This window comes from Pelodiscus sinensis, chromosome 1 (assembly GCF_049634645.1).
Source record: "Pelodiscus sinensis isolate JC-2024 chromosome 1, ASM4963464v1, whole genome shotgun sequence".
Classification (NCBI taxonomy): domain Eukaryota; kingdom Metazoa; phylum Chordata; order Testudines; family Trionychidae; genus Pelodiscus; species Pelodiscus sinensis.
Genome location: NC_134711.1, coordinates 289,470,721 through 289,492,241, shown reverse-complemented (window position 1 = coordinate 289,492,241; position 21,521 = coordinate 289,470,721). Strand labels below are relative to the sequence as shown.

The 21,521-nt window shown below is 42.1% G+C and overlaps 1 protein-coding gene across 7 annotated transcripts in view; it reads right to left on the bottom strand.

Annotated features, from left to right (window-relative positions):
- Positions 1-21,521, bottom strand: part of FNDC3A (fibronectin type III domain containing 3A) — a 209,313-nt gene that overhangs the window by 72,405 nt on the left and 115,387 nt on the right. For 6 of the 7 annotated variants that reach the window (XM_075919050.1, XM_075919052.1, XM_075919051.1 and 3 more), the window contains 4 exons: positions 21,303-21,379; positions 14,919-15,156; positions 7,745-8,017; positions 2,587-2,645 (listed from right to left, as the gene is read on the bottom strand). In XM_075919050.1, the coding sequence (XP_075775165.1) occupies positions 2,587-2,645; positions 7,745-8,017; positions 14,919-15,156; positions 21,303-21,379 (647 nt within the window). The remainder of the gene's footprint in view (positions 1-2,586; positions 2,646-7,744; positions 8,018-14,918; positions 15,157-21,302; positions 21,380-21,521) is intronic. The other variant, XM_075919054.1, reaches the window with a different exon arrangement.

Sequence of the window (21,521 nt, the reverse complement as noted above, 5' to 3'; positions counted from 1 at the left end):
AAGTACATACACTGCATGTCTCCCGCTGCCTCTCACCCTCCACAGGTGTAAACAGAAGTGTAGATGGTGAGGCACTGTTTAGGTGGGTAAAGATATATCCAGAACCTTAAGATATATACTCTACATGGCTGTTTATATGCCCAAGCACTGCCTTCCATGTCTAAACTGGAAAAAGGCTCCAGCAGTGGGACAAGGCTGGGGGAGGCAGAGGAGAAAGTCTCCGGCAGTTCCCTGCTTCTGAAGCCTTTCCCCACCACTGGGAGCTGCTAGAGCAGGGGTTGGCAAGCTTTTCAAACCAAAGAGCCAAACTACATCAAAATTCAGAACAAGTGGTCAACAAGAGCCATATAAAAAAGTCCATTTGCATGACTGGAAATATACAACTTAATATTATTGATAATTGACCTAATGATTAATAATAGTATAAATGATACACTGTACTCTCAGACTTTATTTAATGGGACTTCTGCTGCTGCATCTTTTCGCACATTTCTTTGAAGTTTACATCATAATTGGTCAAATCGAGCTTCATGCTTGCATTCAGGCTGTCTCCTGTCAATCTTATGGCAGGAGGCTTGGGGTGTGGGAGTCTGGGTTGGCGGTACGAGGCAGGAGATTTGAGCGTATGATGGACTCAGGGCACAGGATTAGAGTGTGGGGGAGTGCAGGAGTGTTATGGCAGGAGACTGGGAATGTTGGGGTGCAGGAGTCTGGGCTGGGAGTATGAATGTCTCAGGGCAAGGTGTTCAGGTGTGTGATGGGCTCAGGGTTAGCGTGGGGGTGTGTGTGCAGGAATGTCATGATGCTGCAGCCAGATGGGGCCTGGGCTCCAAATGGGAGCTTGTTGGCCAGGCTTCATTAAATAAAGTAAAATATTATGTCAACACAAAAGGTTTCAACGTGGTCTTTATTTATGATAGGAGTGGGGAACCTTTTTTGGTTTGGGGGCCACTGACCCACAGAAAAATCAAATGGGGACCACACAAGTGAGAAGCAAAAAACAAACAAAAAAAACCCTCCAAAACCCCCCAATCCTTCACTGATGTGGCCCCCAACTGAAACACCTCACTTCCCTGGTGCTCCAGCACCATGGTGGGGGTAGGGGCAGGGAGGACTTAGGTTCAAGGCCTCAGGCCAGATTTACTCTTCAAGGGGTTCCAGGGTTACTGAGTTTTGTGACACCCCCCCACCCCAGGTTCTGGGGTGGGACAAAAAATGAAGGGTTAAGTGTGTGGGACAGGTCTGCCATTGAATGGGATAGTGATGGGAGTGCAGGATCTGGGAGGGAGGTGGAGTGTATGAGGGGGTGCGGGTGCGAGGTAGGATGCAGGAGCAGGCTGGAAGTAGGATGTCTGGCCAGGGGGAGGAGCACGGAGTAGGCTGGGGGCAGATGTCTGGCCAGGGGGGTACTTATTTGTTTTCATGTGGCACTGCAGGCACCATGCTCCCATTCACTGGAAGGAAGGTTCTAGGAAGTGTGCCCCGGGAGAAGGAAAAGCACAGAGTGAGGAGCCATTTTTGGTTCTACTTGTTCCCTGCACGCTGGGGGAAGGAAAGGGTAACACACGTTCCCCGCTTGTTCCCCACACGCAAGATCCAGTGGGGTGTCTAGGGGCTCTCGCCCCATACCTCCCACAGAAAGCTGGCGCTGGTGTTTCAATCCTGCGGGGGGCCCTAAGGCTGTAGTTCCAGCATTGCCTCCCTGCTGGAGGGAGATCTAGGGGGGGCTGAGTTGGAACTCCAGAAGAGCCATATCTAGCTCCCTAGTGAGCCATATTTGGCTTGCGAGCCATGGGTTGCTGACCCCTGTGCTACAGTCTTTCCCCATCACAGGGAAAGTCTCTGTTCAGGGGAGACAGCAGGAAAATGCTCCAGCAAAGGGAAGCTACTGGAGTCTTTCCCCTCTGCCTCCCACCACTAGTGTCTTTCACTGCAGCGTGGATTCAGCCTGCTTCTCACTGCTGCATGTAACATGTACCATACATGCCACTGATGCCAAAATAGACTAGGGCAGAAAAGAACATCAGGTAATCTAGTTTGATCTTCCAAACAACAAAGACCACTAAGTTATCCAGTTATCGCTGCACAGAACCTAATAGTTTGGAATAGAATACACGGCGCTTTTTTGCACAAAAACCTCTTGCGCAAAAGGTAAAGGAAGAGGAAGAGCAAATGAGAGCGCAACATATGCAAATGAGCACTCCATCTGCATTTGCTCTTCTGCAAGAGGCTTATAATGTAGACGTAGCCTGTGTGGCTTCTATCTCTGTTTGCCCAAATGATTTTAACTTTGTAAAGAATTCAGTGGGTGAAATTCTCTTCTTAGCTACACTGGAACTGTAACAAGGTGAGTAAAAAAAGAATTCAGTTTAATAAACTGTCTTTTTAAGGTTTATCTAAAATTAATGAAATAACCACTTTAAATAATATGAACTTTAGCGACTGAAGATCCATCAGTCAGGTGAATTTTCATTATTGTTGCTATCTAAAAGTCATTCAGACCTTGACAACAGAAAGCCAAGTTTTACTATGGGATAAAACATGAATAGCTCAATTCTGATTTTATGAAAAGTAGCATTTACTCACCACTGGCTTGGTGATACTAGAAAGTAGTGCTTCAAGTGCTTTTGTTTCTTCATCCTTTTCTTAAAGAAACAAAACAAAGGTTTGTGATTAATTGTTCACATTTTTACAATAAAGCATCTTTTTAAATATAGACATCACGCATACATTTAAATGTGTGAAAGTAGAACTTCCATACCAACTTAAGCTGCATTAATATAAGGGATTCTAAAACTGAAATAAGAGTATCTAAGCAAAGAGGTTGTATATATGTAATAGATTACAGAGGCATGACCATCTCCTAAAAATATTTGGCTGTGTCTACATTGGCCCCTATTCTGTAATAGGGATGCAAATGTAGCACTTTGGAATAGGCAAATCCACGGGGGATTTAAATATCCCCCGCGGCATTTGCATTAACATGGCTGCCGCTTTTTTCCGGCTTGTAGATAAGCCGGAGAAAAGCGCCAGTCTGGACACGATCCTCCGGAAAATAAGCTCTTTTCCGGAGGATCTCTTAAGAGCTTATTTTCCGGAGGATCGCGTCCAGACTGGCGCTTTTCTCCGGCTTATCTACAAGCCGGAAAAAAGCGGCAGCCATGTTAATGCAAATGCCGCGGGGGATATTTAAATCCCCCGCGGATTTGCCTATTCCAAAGTGCTACATTTGCATCCCTATTACGGAATAGGGGCCAATGTAGACACAGCCTTTGAGTTTAAATAACCCGCTGCTTTGGAGGGTTTAAGAAATATCTTGGATATCTCACCCTAATTTTTTCTTACCAGTGTAAAAAAAGTGTCTACACTATACACTTATTTAAGCTACGTCATACATATCTCAGTGGCACGTGTGAGAAAAATTAAGTGACAAAATTAACAAGTCAACCAATTTAACCTAGCTTAGGTAGGCTGGGTCTAGATGGTAGTAACGGGGTATTTTTTTTGTTTGTTTTTTAACAAAAAGGAGAACATTTCAAGTGAACGCCCCCCTCACTAAATCTCCCACCTGAAAGTGAGATCAAATCAATTCACTATTTTATATTCATAAGAATTTTTGTTACAGTCAATTAAAAATATCTGTGACCTATTATGCCCTTGTTACTGAAATTCTAGGTTACACTTTAAAGTGTTTCCTCTTTTAAAATCAATTTTAAATTTGACATAAATCCTCTGAAATGAAGCAGACTTGCAAAGAAGACTTGCTATGTGTGCATATTTATGATTTTTAGTCACAACAGAGTAATACTGAACTTTGATTCAAATGCAGTTAGTAATTATGTTAAACAAGTACAATAAAAACAGTGAAAAAAGTGAAGGTAAAAACAGAAAGAAAAATTCTGGTACACAACTGTAACGCTGTTAGGAAAAATATAGCAATTACAGTTTATAAGTGTTTACATAGAAATACCTGTACTGATAAGATTCTCTATTATTACATAACTAGCCAATTAGCCAGTCATAAGACAGGATTTTCAGGTCTCTCCTCCACGTCAGTCTTCTCTCCTGAGCCTCCAGTCTCTCATTCTGTGTTTCTCTCTCTTCTCCTCCTGCTGCCTCCCCCTCTCTCTCCCTCAGCTCTCCTATGCCTCAAGCCTCTCTCTTTCTCTTCTCCTCCCCCCTCCCCACCTCACTCGGGGGACCAATGGAGCCCAAACGGCCACTTGCACCACTTGCTCCCACACGGCGGCCCGGCTGAGCAGTGCCAAAGTCAGCTGAGCGCCACAGCGGGAGGCGAAGGGGGTTGGGGCGGTGATGTTTATGGCCAGGGGGCAGGGCCACCCAGAGGGAACAGCCAGCATTTCAGGCAACAGCGCTGCCCAGAGGGAATAGCCAGCATTTCAGTGTTACCCCCCACTACGTCACAGTCTAACTTGCTAACTCACTGGCCACTGTCTGTAGCACCACCAAGCAAGACAGGTGATGAGTCACTATGCAAAGAGGCCCTCTCAACCTGTCTGACCAGCTAACCCCCATGGAGAGGAACAAAGGAAGGTGGATGCTGCCCTGGCTGGGGGGCAGGGCTGGAGGAGAGTGAGTTAGTTTCTGTCTGGGAGGATGGAGGAAGCAGCCTCAGCAACAGGCTGGGGGGTTTAGAAGCCGAGACCCCCCCATATCAAGGGGGGCTGAGGCATCCTAGGCCTTTCCTGTAACCTGATGACATCTGTGCTGTATGCTGGAGAAGCAATAAACCACCTCTATTCTACTGGCTGGTGGAGTCTGTTCGTGCCATTTCGGGGGTGCAGGAGGCGGGGGACCCCAACACGCCGTCACACAGACATTGGGCGCTCTCTCTCTCTAACATTTTTTATGCTGCCCCCAAAAGAAACATCTTTTATTTAGACATATAAAACTGAGGTATGATAGCTATTAAAAGTCTGTAGGATGACATCAGATGCTGAGCAAATTAAAACAACCAAGGTAAAAATCAACCCAATTTGAACAATGTCTGTTCTCTTACTCTAAAAAGTTTGACTACTTTCAAACATAAAGCTCACATTTCAGGTATATTACTGTACTGTAAAATGTTTCACTGATTTATTTTATAAACCTTCTAAATAAAACTGTTCTACATCTTAGCGAAAGGATGAGAATTTTATTTTCTTAGTATTCCATATAGACTAATATTGACAATTACATCTTTACTGATATGTTATTTTGTTTTTAAATTTACTAAAAAGCCACAACTTATTGTATATAAAAGTGTAATACTATTCACACACAGTGAAAATAGGCAGTGGGGCTAACAAATTTGCCAAGCCCCTGGACAAGGTGTGTGTGTGAGGATGGAGCTGCGCCCCCAGAAGGAGCTGGAGTTTGGACAGAAGAGGCAGAACTAAGACTAGCCTCTCTCAGGAAGCCCACAGGGCAGCGTGGAATGTGCCCCGCAGAACTCTCATGTTGATTCAAAGGGCCTGGGGCTCTGGCCACTGCCCTAGGGCAGCTACCCCTCCCGCAGTGTAAACAGGCCTTAAAATAGGCCATCAAGCAATCAGTAACACGTTCAAGGACCAGCCCCAGCAACAATCTTGTCCCTTCCAATAGGGAGAACACAGAAGCGATATAACCAGCCAAGCTATGGTGTGGTCAGCCCTAGAGGTTGAGACCACAGATCAGCCTACTGGTTACAGCTGTGTTGAGGTGAAAGAGAGTTCAGGATCTAGCCAAGGGTAAGTAATGGAGGGACAAAAGCGGAATGCCAGAGCCAGAGGGTAAACCAGAGTTGTAAACAAGAGCCTGAGTTTAGGATTGAAGCCTAAGTCTGGAGCAAAACAAGGGCTGAATCCTAAGCAGACAACCGTTGAAGCAAGAGTGAAAACAATGCTGGAGCAGGGACTGGAATGGATAGCTGGAGCAAGGACTGGAAACAGGAGGAGGACAAGCTAGTGATGTAAGAATGTAGTTGATTAGTCGACTACCCGTTAAGCCTCTATCAGAGGCAGCAAGGGAGAGGGAGTAGGAGCCAGTGCTGGGGGGAGCCAGCTTAAAAGCCAGTTCCCCATAACACTATCTCTGCTTCTCCCCACTGCTGCCTCTGATAAAGGAGTAGGGAAAGCTGCTCTGGCAGCTCCAGCAGCAGCCTGTCCTAGCAGGTCCTTGCAGGGAGCTGGGATTCCTGCAGACAGGGACTGCTGCCTGTGAAGCAGAACAGTCATGCCAGACCACAGGTGTTACTGGACCAGAGAATCCCAGATTTTAGAGATGCGACCTATACCACATTCACCTTGTCTCTCTAACATGTTGTAACAAGCAAGCATATAACCAATGGATCTTGAAAGGTGTGTTGTGTGGATACTGACCATTGTAGCAGTGGTGATATGTATGAAGGTTTTAAATCTGTTCTGGCAGGGTTTGATGCTGTTTTGAGTTGGTGCATCCTGGACTATGGGGAGCTTGCTTCTGATTATTATGGATGTTAAAGTTTATTAATAAGCTAATCGAGTAGTCGATGGAACTGCCACAACCTGCAGCTCTTGCTACATTTCAAAGGCAGAGGTGAAGTGGGGGAACCTGGCATCATCTGAAGAAGTGGGCTGTGCCCACGAAAGCTCATGATACCATCTACATGTTTTGTTAAACTTTAAGGTGCTACTAGACTATTTGTTGTTTTTTAAGTTTTTCCTGTTACAGACTAACTCAGCTACCCCTCAAGCTTTTGGTATAGAAAGACATTTAGAAGTTAAATATGAAAACAAAAGCCCATATAAAAATAGGATATTTCATCTGCTTAATAACTGCAATGTAAAAATAGTGGAGCCAGAGACAACTGGAAGGGCATGTGAGGTCATTTCTGCCAGGGAGGGAGTTGGGCTGAGTTCAGCTCAGGAGTAAGTGCCTGGAAAAGGCACTGGCAACTTGTGCTCCCACTGAATCCCACTAACAGGTGTGTAGAGAAGAGAGGAAAGATGGGGTTGGCAGTGCAGCAATACCAGCATTGATGTGGGGAAGCCCTCTGAATTCCTCCCCACCTGTACCACAGTTATCTGTTTGGCCTATATTAGGGGAAGTGATGGGAGAAATAAGTGGGGAAGGAGTTGTGAAGGGAGTGGGGGGAAAGGGGATAAGGTGGAGCTGGATTGGAGCATGTGTAGGAGGTACAGGGAAAGTGGGAAAGGGTCCAGAGGTGATTTGTGGGGCAGTCACATACCCTCCCCCCCCCAATTCTTTAAATTGTGTCCACCAACCGTAAAAATTACAAGTCATCCTTGGCAGGGATTGCCTCCTTTATGTCCTCCACAGTGCCATGCAAATAGTTTGTGCTGATAGATACATCAAAAAGTGGTACCATCAACATAAAAAAGAGAAACCCAATGGTGGACAAAGTGCAGACATTTATCTAAATGGAATTGTATGATATGACCTATCTATTATATGGCATGACATCTATCAGGAATGGTCAGACAGTACTGGGTCCTGCTGTGAGGACTCGATGACCTCTCAAGGTCCCTTCCAGTTCTAGTGTTCTATGACCTACAAAACTTGCTCAGATGAAGTTGGAGCTTTGCAAGCTTGCAGCTGCAATTTCTCAGGGCTATCCCTCCTTTAACAAGGGTAGTTGTAATCTTCATTTTGTTCTGGTTATTTGAAATCAACAGGCTGATGTCCAGCTCCAATCTTATCACAGTCTGAGTGCTCCACCTATACAGATAAAATTACATCATGTTAATTTTTTGCTAATACTTACCTTCTACTTCTGTATCCACTTGAGAATTACTTTTGCCTTTTCCCAAAGTCTTGCTCTTTGTAGATCCTGTGCTTACACTACTTGTGTTCTGTCCTTTCTCAAGTCCATTATGTTCATCTGTGGGTGAAGGACATTTCTGAGGTGATAGTGGCGGACTGTTCAATTTATCCTTCGGTGTTCCATGCCGATCTTTTAATTTTTTCTGTAAACGTTCATATGTTTTACTAGACCTTTCGTCTCTAAAGTTGGACCTTCCATGGGTAGAGAGAGCATCTAAATTAAAGCAAAAACAGGAAATGCTCAGCAAATACCACAATGCATAAAATATATTTACAAATTCATTTAAAGAGATTCCAAATACAATCTTGAAATTAGATCTGTTCTTTTCACATTGTGAACCTAACCAGCATAAAAGCTCACCTATTTAGCATTTCAAGCAAATACTAACTGTTGCATATAATTTTTTTTTAAAAAAAGTGTAATCATTAGTTCTGTTTTAACTAAAAAATAAATCGTAAATATTCCAAATCCCACTCTGCACTGTTAGGTACAAGATCTAATAGTATCAATATGGAAAAATTAGTGCTTGTCAATATGACATCGCTCTCCCTCTCTACCCTCAATTAGAAGTCAAGTTGATCAAAACAGCAAATAGTCGTGAATTGGTATATAGCTGTGACATAACCAAAAAAGCCCAACCACACAAACAGAACAGGGTTTTGGACAATAATAACTAACAATAAGTAAGAACTGTTGATTCTTGACAAATTTTGTACTGAAGATCCTACTTCCTTTCCCAACCCTAACATTTTCATTCATATTTAACATCACATACAGAAGTTCTTTAATTACGCAGTGCAGCCTTTTAAAAGGTACACACCACAGCACCAGATCTGTTTTCTCAGTGTAATCCTATCTGTCATTAGTAAAGGAAACAGCTGGTGTTTGTTTTACTTATGGGAAAAGGAGATTGCTCTCAGGATGAACAATCTGTCTCTCTTCTTTCTCCGTTTCTGCAGTGGTTGCGTTTAGATGAAAAGTTTAGAAATGTGAAGACAGGTATCAGATGGATGAGATGGTTAACTCATCAACTTTTGGTAGCAAAGATGGTTTTAAGACAAAGTACTTAAAATGAAAAAAGCTTTATAAAATATTTTCTTTGCATTATATAGATAGCATACGTACACATACGATACTTATAATACTCATTACAATATATACATATAAACCAATCTAAATATAAGGAAATAAACTTGTTGGATATTTTGATTTATCGCTAATATTTTAAATAGACAGAAGTAACACACTGGCATCTTAGCTTGAATAGATGTACCATATCATTGCACACAATCTGAAGAGATAACTATGAAGTGGACTTACAAATATAAATATTAATTCAATTTAGGGATGTACAATTTTGATTTGGCTAATTGAATAGTTGATGCAATTTGATGCACTGACCATTCGATTAGTTGATAAGGGTGCCTCCGCCTCTGAAGTGTAGCAACAGCCCCAGGGGCTGTTGCTACACTTCAAAGGCAAAAGCGCTGTGTGGAGCACGGGGCCAGTGGGGGACTCAAGCAGCCTACTGCTGGTCCCTGTTCCCCGTGGCATATCACAGCAGCAGTGCCACATGGAGCCTGGAGTTAGCAGGGGAATCCCCAGCTGACCCTAGGCTGCATGCAGCATTTCAAAGAGGCAGACCCCGGTCTCTATGAGGGGCTGCTGCTCTGAAATGCAGCATTCAGCCCTGGCCAGTTAGGGACTCCCAGGTGGCCCTGAGCTGCATTTCAAAGTGGTAGTGCCACGTGCAGCCCGGGGTCTAACCCCAGGCTCCATGTGGTGCTGCCGCTTTGAAGCACCCCCTCCTCTCCTCCCCTCCCTTGCTGTCTATTTCTGATTTGCTTATCAGATAGTTGACTACTTGTTCACATTCCTAATTTAATTCTCAGATAGCTAGCTCCTGTTACATTCTGCAAATTTTAAAACAGAGATTTTCTTTGAATATTTACCACTTTATTTGGAACAATCTGTAGGTGGAATGCTAGCTTAGTTAAAAATATAAAAATGACTGCCATTAACTATATCTTTCTATTGTATGAAATAATCTGCATAAAATAAATAAACCAATTATGATCAGAGTCACACATGTTATACAAACTCTACAGTCACAGAATTTCCCTTACCATAGAACTGTGCAGCAGAACTAAAGGCCTTAAATATACAGAAAGTTTTAGCAAATTAAACTAGTTTCTAAATAGACTTAGTTAAATGGATACAAACCACTTGTGTAGCATCCTTATTTTGTTTTAAAAAAGAGAGTCTTAAACTGGATATAATGCAAGCTGGTAGGCAATCAACTGAAGCTAAATACAACACAAGACTCTTTTAAATTGAAATAAGATTATATCCACAGGAGATGGGGGTGGGAAAGAGAATGGGAGGAGAAAGAGGGGTTGTACTAATTTAACTAAACTGCTTTAGAACCTGATTTATTTTAATCAGTACAACTTAATAAATTTTGAGGCATTATCGGGCAATCTACCAGAGCCTGAAAACAGCCTGAAAGTGCATCCATTGGGTCTGCTACGTCATTCATTGCAACTGAGAGTTGAGTTTGAAGTGTATTAATGATAATCTCAATTGTATTAACCAGTTAATTTCCCCAATCATTTTAGTAGAAAAATTCAGTTAATGTGCTGAATATGGTGATTGATGCAATGATGGATATTTGAGAAGCAGCCAATTGCGTGATGATTATGGGGGTGGTAACCTAGTATTTCAAGCTCTCCCTCAAATTCCAAAACACCTTTGTTTCTGCACCGAAGGGGAGGGAAAAAGAAGAATAGTCCCCTTTCCTTCCCCTTCTCCACATCCATCTTCCTAGTGCCAAAGCTTCTGGTTGCCAAAATCCCAAATTGCATTCCACACCTGATGCCAGGTAACAAAACACCAACAATCCCACACTAGGCAGCCAAAACCTGCAGATACTACTCCTGACATATTCTGCAAAGCAGTTTGCCTCTGCTAATACAAAAATGTGCAACTTTGCAAAAAGCATTACATTTTGCACCAGTATTTAAAACATTTAAAAACAGAAGTAGATATTGAATTTAGTATGAAAATAAACAAGGAATAATGTACTGATTGTTTTATTAATTTTCACATATTTAATTGAATCAAGATCTGGTTTTCAAAACACTTGAAGTAACAATGGAAATTTCAACGTAACAGAATTCTACACTGTTTACATGGCAGAAATTCACAAAATTTGAATCCAGTGTCCCACAAAGAATAAAGAGCCCAGCTATAATGTACCAGCCTTTAAGCATGCTAAGATATTCACCATGGGTAACATCCTGGTTTCATGGTAGTCAATGGGAGTTGTGTGTCAGACTTCAATGAACTGAACTTTTAACTTCAAGTTTCTACAATATACTGCAGAACATATTAATCTGCTTCTAAGACTTGAAAATTACTACAGAGGCATCTCTTCTCTAACATCAGTTATGATATATTGATTTTTATATTAAGTCTGAAAGAAAATATATTTACTAAGGGTAAATACAACATGCAAATAAATAGATGACATAGCTGAAAATAGCCAAATTCTAGCATTTAGAGTTGCATCTTAAAAATTGAGGTTTGTTTTTCAGTGTTTGCAGAGAGCTGGCAGAATACTGAGAATTATTATATAGGATGGACCTCCTATGTATGCCACCCTGGGAACCTGGCCAGTCCTGAACAAGGGAATTTGCCAAATCAGGGGATGTCCCCTGTCACTGGCCTCCCAGGCACCTGCTGACTGCTTCTGGTCCCAGCCAGCCCCCACTGCCTTTAGCCAACTGTGCTGCCAGCCCTGGCTAGACCCCTCAGCCCGTGGACTCACAGCTTTACCGCCTAAGCCCCTGCAATAGGGCTCCTAGCCACACTGCAGAGTTTCCTGTGCTGGCTGAGACAACTGCTGAGGGGCTCCACCCTCCACGGTGGGACTCCCCATGGCACCTGAGCCCCCTGCTGTGCTCCTTGCTGCACCGCTGGTGGCTCGAACAGAGCTGTTTCTGGTAGCGATGTGCTACTGGTAGAACACTAAGCTCTCCATAAGTAGCACACCTCTACAGCGAGCAGCTCTGTACAAACCACCAAAGCTCCCTGCACCACCTGAGCCCCCTGCACCACGGGACTCCCTGCACCACCTGAGTCCCTGAACTGGGATTCCTGGCTGCACCACCAGAACTCCCCACGCTGGCAGACCTCCTGTCGCGGGGCTCTTTACACTCCCAGAGTCCCCTGCTGCAGGGCTCCCGGCCACATTACAAGATTCCCTGCACCCCCTGGCGCTGTGCTCCCTACATTGCCTAAGCTCCCTGCCCCGGGCTCTCTGGTCCAAGAACATCCGAGGTCCAACCCACGAATGTTCCCAGGCCAGAGACTCGGTTTAGAGAGGTACAACCTGTACTAGACCGAGTGAGACAAAATACTTGCCCCAAGCACGGTACAATTTAAAATAATTGGAGAACTTAGTTTCTAATCGTTATTTCATATCCACACTTACACATTTGCAAGAGGACTATCAGACAAAGCAACATTTTTAAATGGAGGTCATTGTACAACTCTAAATGACTTTAATGGCTGTTGTGTGTCTTGGATCAGACAATCATCACTTTGCACTTATACAGCACTCATGCCAGTAGTATCTGAGCACCTCCTGAGTGCTTATGGATTTATCACAACAACATTAATGTGAAGTCAGGAATTACCTTAATTTTACACATGAAAGTTAGGTGCAGAGACAGATTATATAGACTAGATTTTGAAAACTGTGTTTAAATTTAGTCACTGAGTTAGGGACCTGATTTTCAAAAACTCTGAGCAACTAACAGCTAGGGATTTAAAATCCCATTTAATTGGTTAACTGGTTAAATGTATTGATTGATTTTGGTGATTCAGATGTGTGGTGCTCATTGTGACTATTTTGATTGGTCTTTTCTGCTTCTATATTCAGTTTCGTCCAAAAGTCAATATTGATTTTAAGCTGTGAAATGATATAGTAGTCAGTAAATGAACTGATATAAATGAATTGGGTTTAGAAAAATCTTATGCTTCTTTTGCTCCATTATTAATCCCTCAAACTTGAGCAGATCAGATCACAGAATGTTTGTGTTTAAAGCAGGAATGTTAGGAAGCATGTAATTTGGTAACCATGCAGTCGACAACAAAAATTTTGGTTACACCACTAACTGCTATCACTCTGCATTGAAAGGAGCTTGGGAGCCAGCATGCAGTCAGGCTGGCTCAGTCCCAGCTTGTGCTGGGTCCCGGCTGCTACCCCCGCTGCAAATCTGCATTTAAGTATTTCCTCAAATACTTTAAATGCAGAGCTGCAGTGGGGGTAGCTGCTGGGAGCTGGCACGAGCCGAGATAGAGCCAGACAGCTTGCCTGCTCATGGGCTCCCAAAATACTTTAAATGTAGAGCCGGGATCGGGGGAGGGGGGGCGCGGCGGGGGGGGGGGGGGCGAGGGTAACTGCCGGGACCTGGCACGAGCTGAGATTGAGCCCTCCTGCCTGCTCTCAGGCTCACAAAATACTTTAAATACAGAGCCATGGGAGAGTCGGGAGGGAGTGGGGAGAAATGTTTGCATGTGGCCGGTAGTGTTAACCAATCAGCATCCGCTCATTGAATAATCATTTAACCTGATACACTATTACATCCCTAATGTAAAGGGACATTGTCTGGTAGTCCAGATCCTAAATATTATATAAATGTACTATATATTCCATATTCCACTCCACTGCAACAAGTGCCGTCTTATATTTGTGTACATAACCACTCTAATTCAATTTAAGAAACAAAATGTATACCACTGATACATATAGTAAGTCCACATTATTAGGAAAATACAATACAGAATTTTAAAAGTATCATATAAAACTGGTTTTAAACTGCATTAGGATTATATTAGGAATTATGTAAGTAGTAAATGAGCTCAGGAAATCTTACATGTCCAGACATGGGTAATTTTTTTCTGGATATTTAAATATTAGCAATCTGGAGGGGGTATTCTGAAAAATGGTTTTCATACCCCAATAGTGCTCAAAACCTGTGGTGGTCAGTGGTATGGATGTAAACTCCTGTTTAATCAGTTAACAGTTAAATGTTATATTGAACCAGTTAACTGCTTGAACAGTGGCAGGCTGCTCTGGCCTGGCCTGAGTGCCCCTCTTCCCACAATGTAGCAGGCTACTCCATCCTGTTGGACTGCCTGTTAAGCTGTTTAACCAGTGAATCATTCACATCCCTACTTGGGGTCTTTAGAGAAGGAAAACGTTAATGTCCTCTGAGAGGACTACCCTGGCAGGCTAATAAAACTGGCATTAGAGCTACACGATCCAAAACCATTCAATATCAGCACTATTTACAAAAAATAAAGGAGATGAGGAACTGGGAAGTAGGAAATCTACAACAAAATTAAATACTGAAATACATTAATTAAAGAAACAACCAAAAAGCCCCTCTGGCTCTAAGAGAGCTCTCAAAATTGGTGTATGCACCCAGCTACAAATCTCTAAATGTATACTGCACCATTATACACCAGTTTAGGACAAAGTGGAACCACCACTATACTTAATTACATAATGAATTTTTGGTAGGAAGAACATACCTATACTGGAATTTAGCCAGGATAGAGTTAACACTCTTACTCTTATGAAAAACCCCACAGGTAATCAAGAACTCCTTTTTATGTCTCAAATGAAGGATACACTTGCAAGATCACCATCTCGTAGAACCATGCTGAAGCAACGATTTAAATACCAAGTCAGAGGAAAGAGTAACACTCACTGCACCACAAAAAGTACATCATATATCTCTTACTGATCCTGTGGGATGAGCCTTCTTCTCTAACTCAACCGGTCTAATCTAAGTAGAATTGTGATATCAGACAATCTTCTGAAACAATGTACTTAACATACCTTAATAAAAAACTTATATGGTTCTCTAATACTGCCTTTATTTGTACTGCAGGATGCCTAGCTAATAGCTCTAGTTTAGGCTATAATAGTGCTTACAGCTAACAGTTACACAATGGAAGAATACTGAATGGATCAGAGAAGCCATTAAGATATGAACATGATGCTTTGATAGGCTCTGTAACACTTTGATAATTTACTTACCCAGATCTCCATATACTTGTGAAGTGTGATACTGTGGTATGTACTGTGAAGCCATATCACCTGCTCCAGTCACTGTTGAGTATATATGTCGTGGTGGAGGGGGCATCATGGCTTGAAGTGGAATGAAGCCAGACAATGGAAGATGCGGAGGCCGATGTATTACTGCATGACTGCCAGGGTGAAATTCTGGAGCCTGGGGAACCACCACAACCCTTCGAACACCATTGTCTTCGATAACCTGTAAGCCAAGAGAACGAAATAATTATTTTAGATAACAAACAGCTCATTTCAAATATACGCCTTAAAGAAGAAATGGAGTTGGAGCTATGCAGTCTGAAAGATAAAAATTATCTTAAAAATTGTTTTCTTTTTGAATGTAAGAGCAAAACAATCTTCAATGGCACAAGCAGAGCAAAATGGTGATGTTATGACAAAAACAGAGAAGAAAATGACGGATCCTTAGAAGTGTGTTTAAGTGGATTTCTTGCAGGAAAGAGTTAGGGTATGTCTACACTAGCCCCCTAGTTTGAACTAGGGAGGCTAATGAGGGAGACCAAAATTGCAAATGAAGCGCGGGATTTAAATATCCTGCGCTTCATTAGCATGTTCCCGGGCGGTCACCATTTTGGAAACTGCCTAGCCCGGAATAACTGCCTGCGTCTACACACGGCAGTGAAACGGGAGTTGGAAGTAAAGCCCTAACCTGAATTAGCTGTTATTCCTCCTGGAATGGAGTTACCATAGTTGGACGTATTGTGGAGGCAATAACTTCAGCCTTCAGAGTGCCAAAAAGGGGAAAAAAAAAAATTACACTGACCTCAAGATTCCAATAACAAAGTGTTACAGAATAATATCTCAGAGGCAGTTGCTAGGCCATTAAGCTGACAGGTCTGCATGCTGATGAAGTTGCAGTTTGTATGTAACAGGAAGCAATAGCCATTCAGAAAAAAGGAAAAGGAAAACCTATATGTCTACTATATCTCTCTGCATAAAAAAGTTTCACCTGCCAGATGACAGAATGTCCTGCTGGGCAACAGGATGACGTCATCATGTCATCAACATCAATAGGCTCTCTCAGCAGCAAGAAAAAGGGGGGTAGGCGAGCGTACAAAGCAGAGGGCACAGCCCCCTAGTAATATCCTAAATATCTTCCTACCATAGAAGATGGACCAATTGGCATATATTGTGAGTTGCAGTGATGTTTAGTGAGATGACCTTCTACTGTGATGGTCCCACAGAAAGATCAGTTGGCGGCTGCACAGAAGAAGGAAAAATAAAAACAAAACAACCCCCCACCCAAAATAAAAACCAGAAACAAAATCACGGATGTGACCCCTGACTGTGAAGGATAAAGACACTTCTCCCTTCCACACTAGAGCCTTGGGGGGGGGGGGGGGGGGGGGGTCCAAGCTAGTACATTTTGTGTGTGCTGTGTGGGGACAGCGGGGGAGCTGGAGCACCAGCACAAGCTCCCCAATGCTGGAGGGAGCCCGGACCATTAGGGGCAGAATCCAGGCAAGCTGGGGGCCGGATGCGGCCTCCAGGTCTTAGGTTCCCCACCCTTGCTTTAAAGTAAATATCACATTGAAACAGTCCCTTGTTGGAAAAGAAGAATATTTTAAACTAAAACAACATTTCTTAAATCTACCAAAATTGCTGAAGTGCTATCCTTGCAATTTAGATATAACAACAGAAGTATAGGCAGCTATAATTAGAGTTGGCCAGTTTAATTGCCCAAACACAAAGATGTAATTTTAATTAGTTTTAAGACCCGTTTGTTTGAAGCAAGGATAGTCAAATGAAATATGTTTCTAACATACAAAAATTATGCTACGTGTTACAGCAAAATTTGGAGTCTGACAAACTGAAAAAATAAAGAATGAAAGTTCTCTTGGCCCTGTTGCACTTAGTTGAGGCATTTACAGTGTGTAAGATTATGTCTAGTTCACAGCCTCCTGTGATATCTCAGCATGTCAGACTAAGTAGAACTTCAAATGCGTATACATATATTTTAAAAATTTTAACTCTAAAAATGCAGCATATCACACAGCTATAAAAGGTATTCAGCAAAGCATAATGTATTAAAATCTACCTTTCTTTCCACACCTGGACCTGTGCCAGCTCCTATTCTCTATGATGCCCCTGTACAGTTTCTGCAGCATCATCATACTCAACTGCTAGAGAATGGAGACAACCTATATGGCAGTGTTTTCAGACAACCAGCCTGGTGGTTAGATCTAGCCTGCTAGCAGTATTTATCCAGCCCCATAACAGATTCAAATTCGGTAGCAAGGAAGATTTCATTAAAACAATGTTTCTTGCCCTTATGCCTTAAAAAAATCCAAATTTTATTTGACTGTAAACAAAGTGCAAACCAATATAGTGCAGTCCCTCTTGGGAAACTGCCCCATTCATGACATTAGGTTCTGAAATCCAATAATTAAAAGTTAATTGCAAATAACTTACATGCACAATTGTATATTTATTTAAGCATTAAATGCAATTGTGTGTGCTAATCAGATAACTGCACAAAAAAACAAAAAAAAAAAAGTGTCCAAGAATGATTTTTCCTCCAGCAATGAGGGATGCTGAATGCAACCATAATCTTACCAGTTAAACATTTAAATTTGGCATAAGGCTCATCTTCTGTATCTTTGTGCAAACCTATCAGCACCAACATTGGGAGATCCACTACAGATCAAGGGATGTAAACAGACTGGACCACACACAATACAAGTGTAATTTCACTCTCTTCCCAGAATGAATTTAACTCCCACGATATTGGTGGTAAAACAAATCCTGTTGTTTTTTAAACAGTATATCACATACTTTCTGAAACACTTATTAGTTGCATAAAGTGTGTGAAAACCAAAGCATATCTTATTCTAAATGCTGGCTCTAATCTCCAGAAGCAGGAAGTATAGTGTGAAATCTCAAAATTCAGGAAATGGGGTATAAGAAACCGAAACTAAAATAACACATGAATGATGAATATGTTGAATAGCCTTCCTAGCCCAGGGGTTTTGGTCATTCAGCATGTATATCTGCAGGTCTTCAACACCTCTTAATATACATTTGCAGGGCACCTTCAGGTTTTTTTTCTTCTTCTTCTTCATGTTAAGTATAGGGAAACAGTTACACCAGGGGTGTAGCAAGGGATGGGCTTTATGACCCATGCACTTAGGCACCAAGCCCATCCACCTCCAGTCCTGGCTCTGCTCCTGCTCATATATGGGGGCTTGCTCCTCTCCGTCCAGTGCTCCAGCCTAGTCTGGGGAGCAGAGACATGGGCTAGCCGTGCTCCACTCATCCTGTGTTCCTGCCAGGGAGCAGAGTTGGGGGCTTGTAAAGCAGGAACGCCAGGTGGGCAGGGGAAGCAGGGCAAGCCACTCCCCCCCCCAATTCTGCTTCATGGCTGGAGCACCAGAGCTAGGGCAAGCACCGGCACCACAACCCCACTCCTCATTGAAAGCTCCAGGTGGGCAGAGTAGGGCAAGCCCCAAGTGCCAGATGGAAAGTACAAGGCATACATATTTATGCTCCCCCCCATTTTTACAAGGCCCCTGTGAATCTATCCCTTCCTAGCCCAGGGCCAGCGGGAGGAGTGGTGGATGGTGGGGAAAGGTGGCTCCACTACTGTTCACTCACCTGAAATCAGGGCCCACTCACTTGTTCCATCCTGGCTATGCCTCTGAATCTCATACATACAAAATGGGAAGTGACTGCCTAGGAAGGAGTACTGTGGAATGGGTTCTGGGAGTCACTGTGGATCACAAGCTAGATATGACTCAATAGTCTAACACTGTTGCAGCAATAACAACAAAAAATAAAATTTCATCCTGGGATGTATTAGCAGGATTGCTGGAAGCAAGACATGAGAAGTAAATCTTTTGCTCTACTCTGTGCTAATTAGTCCACAATAGGAGTAGTGTGTCCAATTCTGAGCACTACATATCAGGAAAGATGAGGACAAATTGGAGAAAGTCCAGAGGACAAAAATGATTAAAGGTCTAGTAAACATGATCTATGAGGAAAGACTGAAAAAGTAAGTTTTTTTAGTCTGGGAAAGAGAAGACTGAGGAAGAACATGATTACAACTTTCATATACATAAAAGGTTATTACAAGGAGGAAGGTGAAGAGTTGTTCTTTTTAACATCTGATGACAGGACAAGAAGCAATGGTCTTAAAACAAATAGTTTAGAGTGAATACTGAAAAAAATGGTTAGGGTGGTTAAGCACTGGAACAAACTATCTAGAGAGGTTGTTGAATCTGTCACGGGAGGTTTTTAACAACAGGTTAGGTTTCCCAACCTATGGGTCGGGACCCAAATATGGGTCACCATTACATTTCAGGGTCGCCAAGTGTCTCCCCCGGTGGCTCTGCTCCTCCTCCTCTCCCCATTTTTGAATTGCCTTGGGTTACCAAGTCTTCCTGAATTGTCAAAATGGGTTCTCATCTGGAAAAGGTGGGGAACCGCTGGGTTAAACAAACACCTGTCGGGAATGATCTAGTTATTACATAGTACTGCCTTAAGTACATGGGACTGAACTAGATTACCCACTGAGGTCCCTTCACTCTGGTCTATACTAGAGAGTTATTTTAAAACAACAAGAGGCACATCCACACTACTAAGCTCGTTATTTTGAAATAAAGGGCTGGTTATTTAAAAGTAGTAACTCCTGCTTTCCATGAAGAATAATGCTCATTTTGAAATAGTTATTTTGAAATAGCAGAAGTGAAGTGTCCACACTACTGTTTTTCAAAATAACTACTCCAAGTTATTCAAAGTAATTACTCCTTAGTGCTTCATGGGGCTCTAAGTTGAGGTAGTACATCCACATTAAGGGAGCCTGCCTCGGACTAATTTCAAGGCTTCCCTGTAATGTGGACATGCTATTTTGAAATAATTATTTTGGGAGTTATTTCTTCAAAATAATTTCCTAGTGTAGACATGCCCTTCCAGTCCTACACTTCTATGACTAATTTATTAATATCACTAAAATTATTTAGCCTTTATTTTAATCACATTTTAGCATTAAAGTAAACCACTTGAAATAAACAAAATACAGAATTAACAAGGTCATGGCAAAGATGTAAGGATTTTCATGTTTTCTAATGATAAAACATGAATTTTGATAAGTAACATGCCTTCCGGTTATGGTCTAAAACAAAATGAAACAACTAAAGACCACAAAATCCATTTCTCCTTCCAATTTCAGAACTCTAATATTAAAAATTTAAGAACTAACCAAGGGCTTGTTTATACGGTCAGTGCATATTAATCCAGGGTATGAATCGACAGCATGCTAACCTGCCATGAATCATGCTACTGAAAAATAAAAGTTCTGATTATGGTACATTTAGTGCACAGTAACAGAGTCCACAAGGGCAATAAGCATGTGGCACACTAGAGCCCTGTACATTCACTTCCTGCTGGGAAAGGTATATGTATAAAAAGTTGATCGCATGGTCATTTAATGTGAGCAAGCCGCAGTGAAAGTAGGTGGACCTCCTGCCCTGTATGCAAATTCTCTGCTGGTGACCATCTGACTGGCTTTGGTTTTTTTTTTCAAGTTGTACTGTATTTTGACTTGTATGTTTGTTTCTTATTCTATACCCCAGGCTGTGCACATTGGTCAGCAAAGGGAGAGTGGGGTGGCTGCAAAACCAGTACAGAGGAAAGAGAAAAAACTGTAAGGCAATACACTGACATTTATCAAAGGCTAGTATAGTAATGCAATCATTTCTAATGACCACAACCATGTTGGTTTTACATTAGGCTAGGCATTGCAGACACAAATAATAAGTGACAATATATATGAAAGAGATAATTGGCAGTTTATCTTACATGTTATGTTGTCTATATAAACTATTTGGCTGTTTTACTCATTTAAGTCTTAGCCTGGCAGGGAGCTCTTGGGGAGGAAGAACACTAACTAGATGGAGCCCACCTTGAAGTAAACAGGGCTTTGCGCAAACAAAGAGGATCTACCAATATGAAGTTCAGTGCAGGACTGGGGTCTTGGCGTGTATGTTCTATAGAATAAGAAACGACATCTTTCTATATGTTTGTACAATGCTTACCACTAGGGTTTCCTGATCCAGACTGTGAACTTAGTATGCTATTACAATATAAATAATTGGAAATAAAATAAATATTATACATATGCATAAAAAAGGAGGCTAATAGAAGCATACAAGGAGACTTCTACTGAAGAGACATCATGGGACACCACCATAATTGCTTTTGCAAATCACTGTAATTCTGGAAACCAGGTTGAACAGCTAATCATTATTTGAGTCCCAGGATTTTATGTATGTTTTATGCAACTTCAAATTATGTGAATATATGAAGTCATATGAACCACATGTTCGGACATACCTGTGGGGCATATCCAGGAGGCACATAAATAGGAGGCACTGAACCATTTGGGGACATCATTGGAACCTGAGCAGGACCTAAATGGGTTATAGAAGTATTTCAGTACAGCACTGTTTAACAAGCTTTAAAAGTTCTAAGTACATTCTGAATTGCAATATCTTTCCAATAAATATACAAGATAACATGGATAAACAGAGCACATTGGCTGTAAAGATAAAA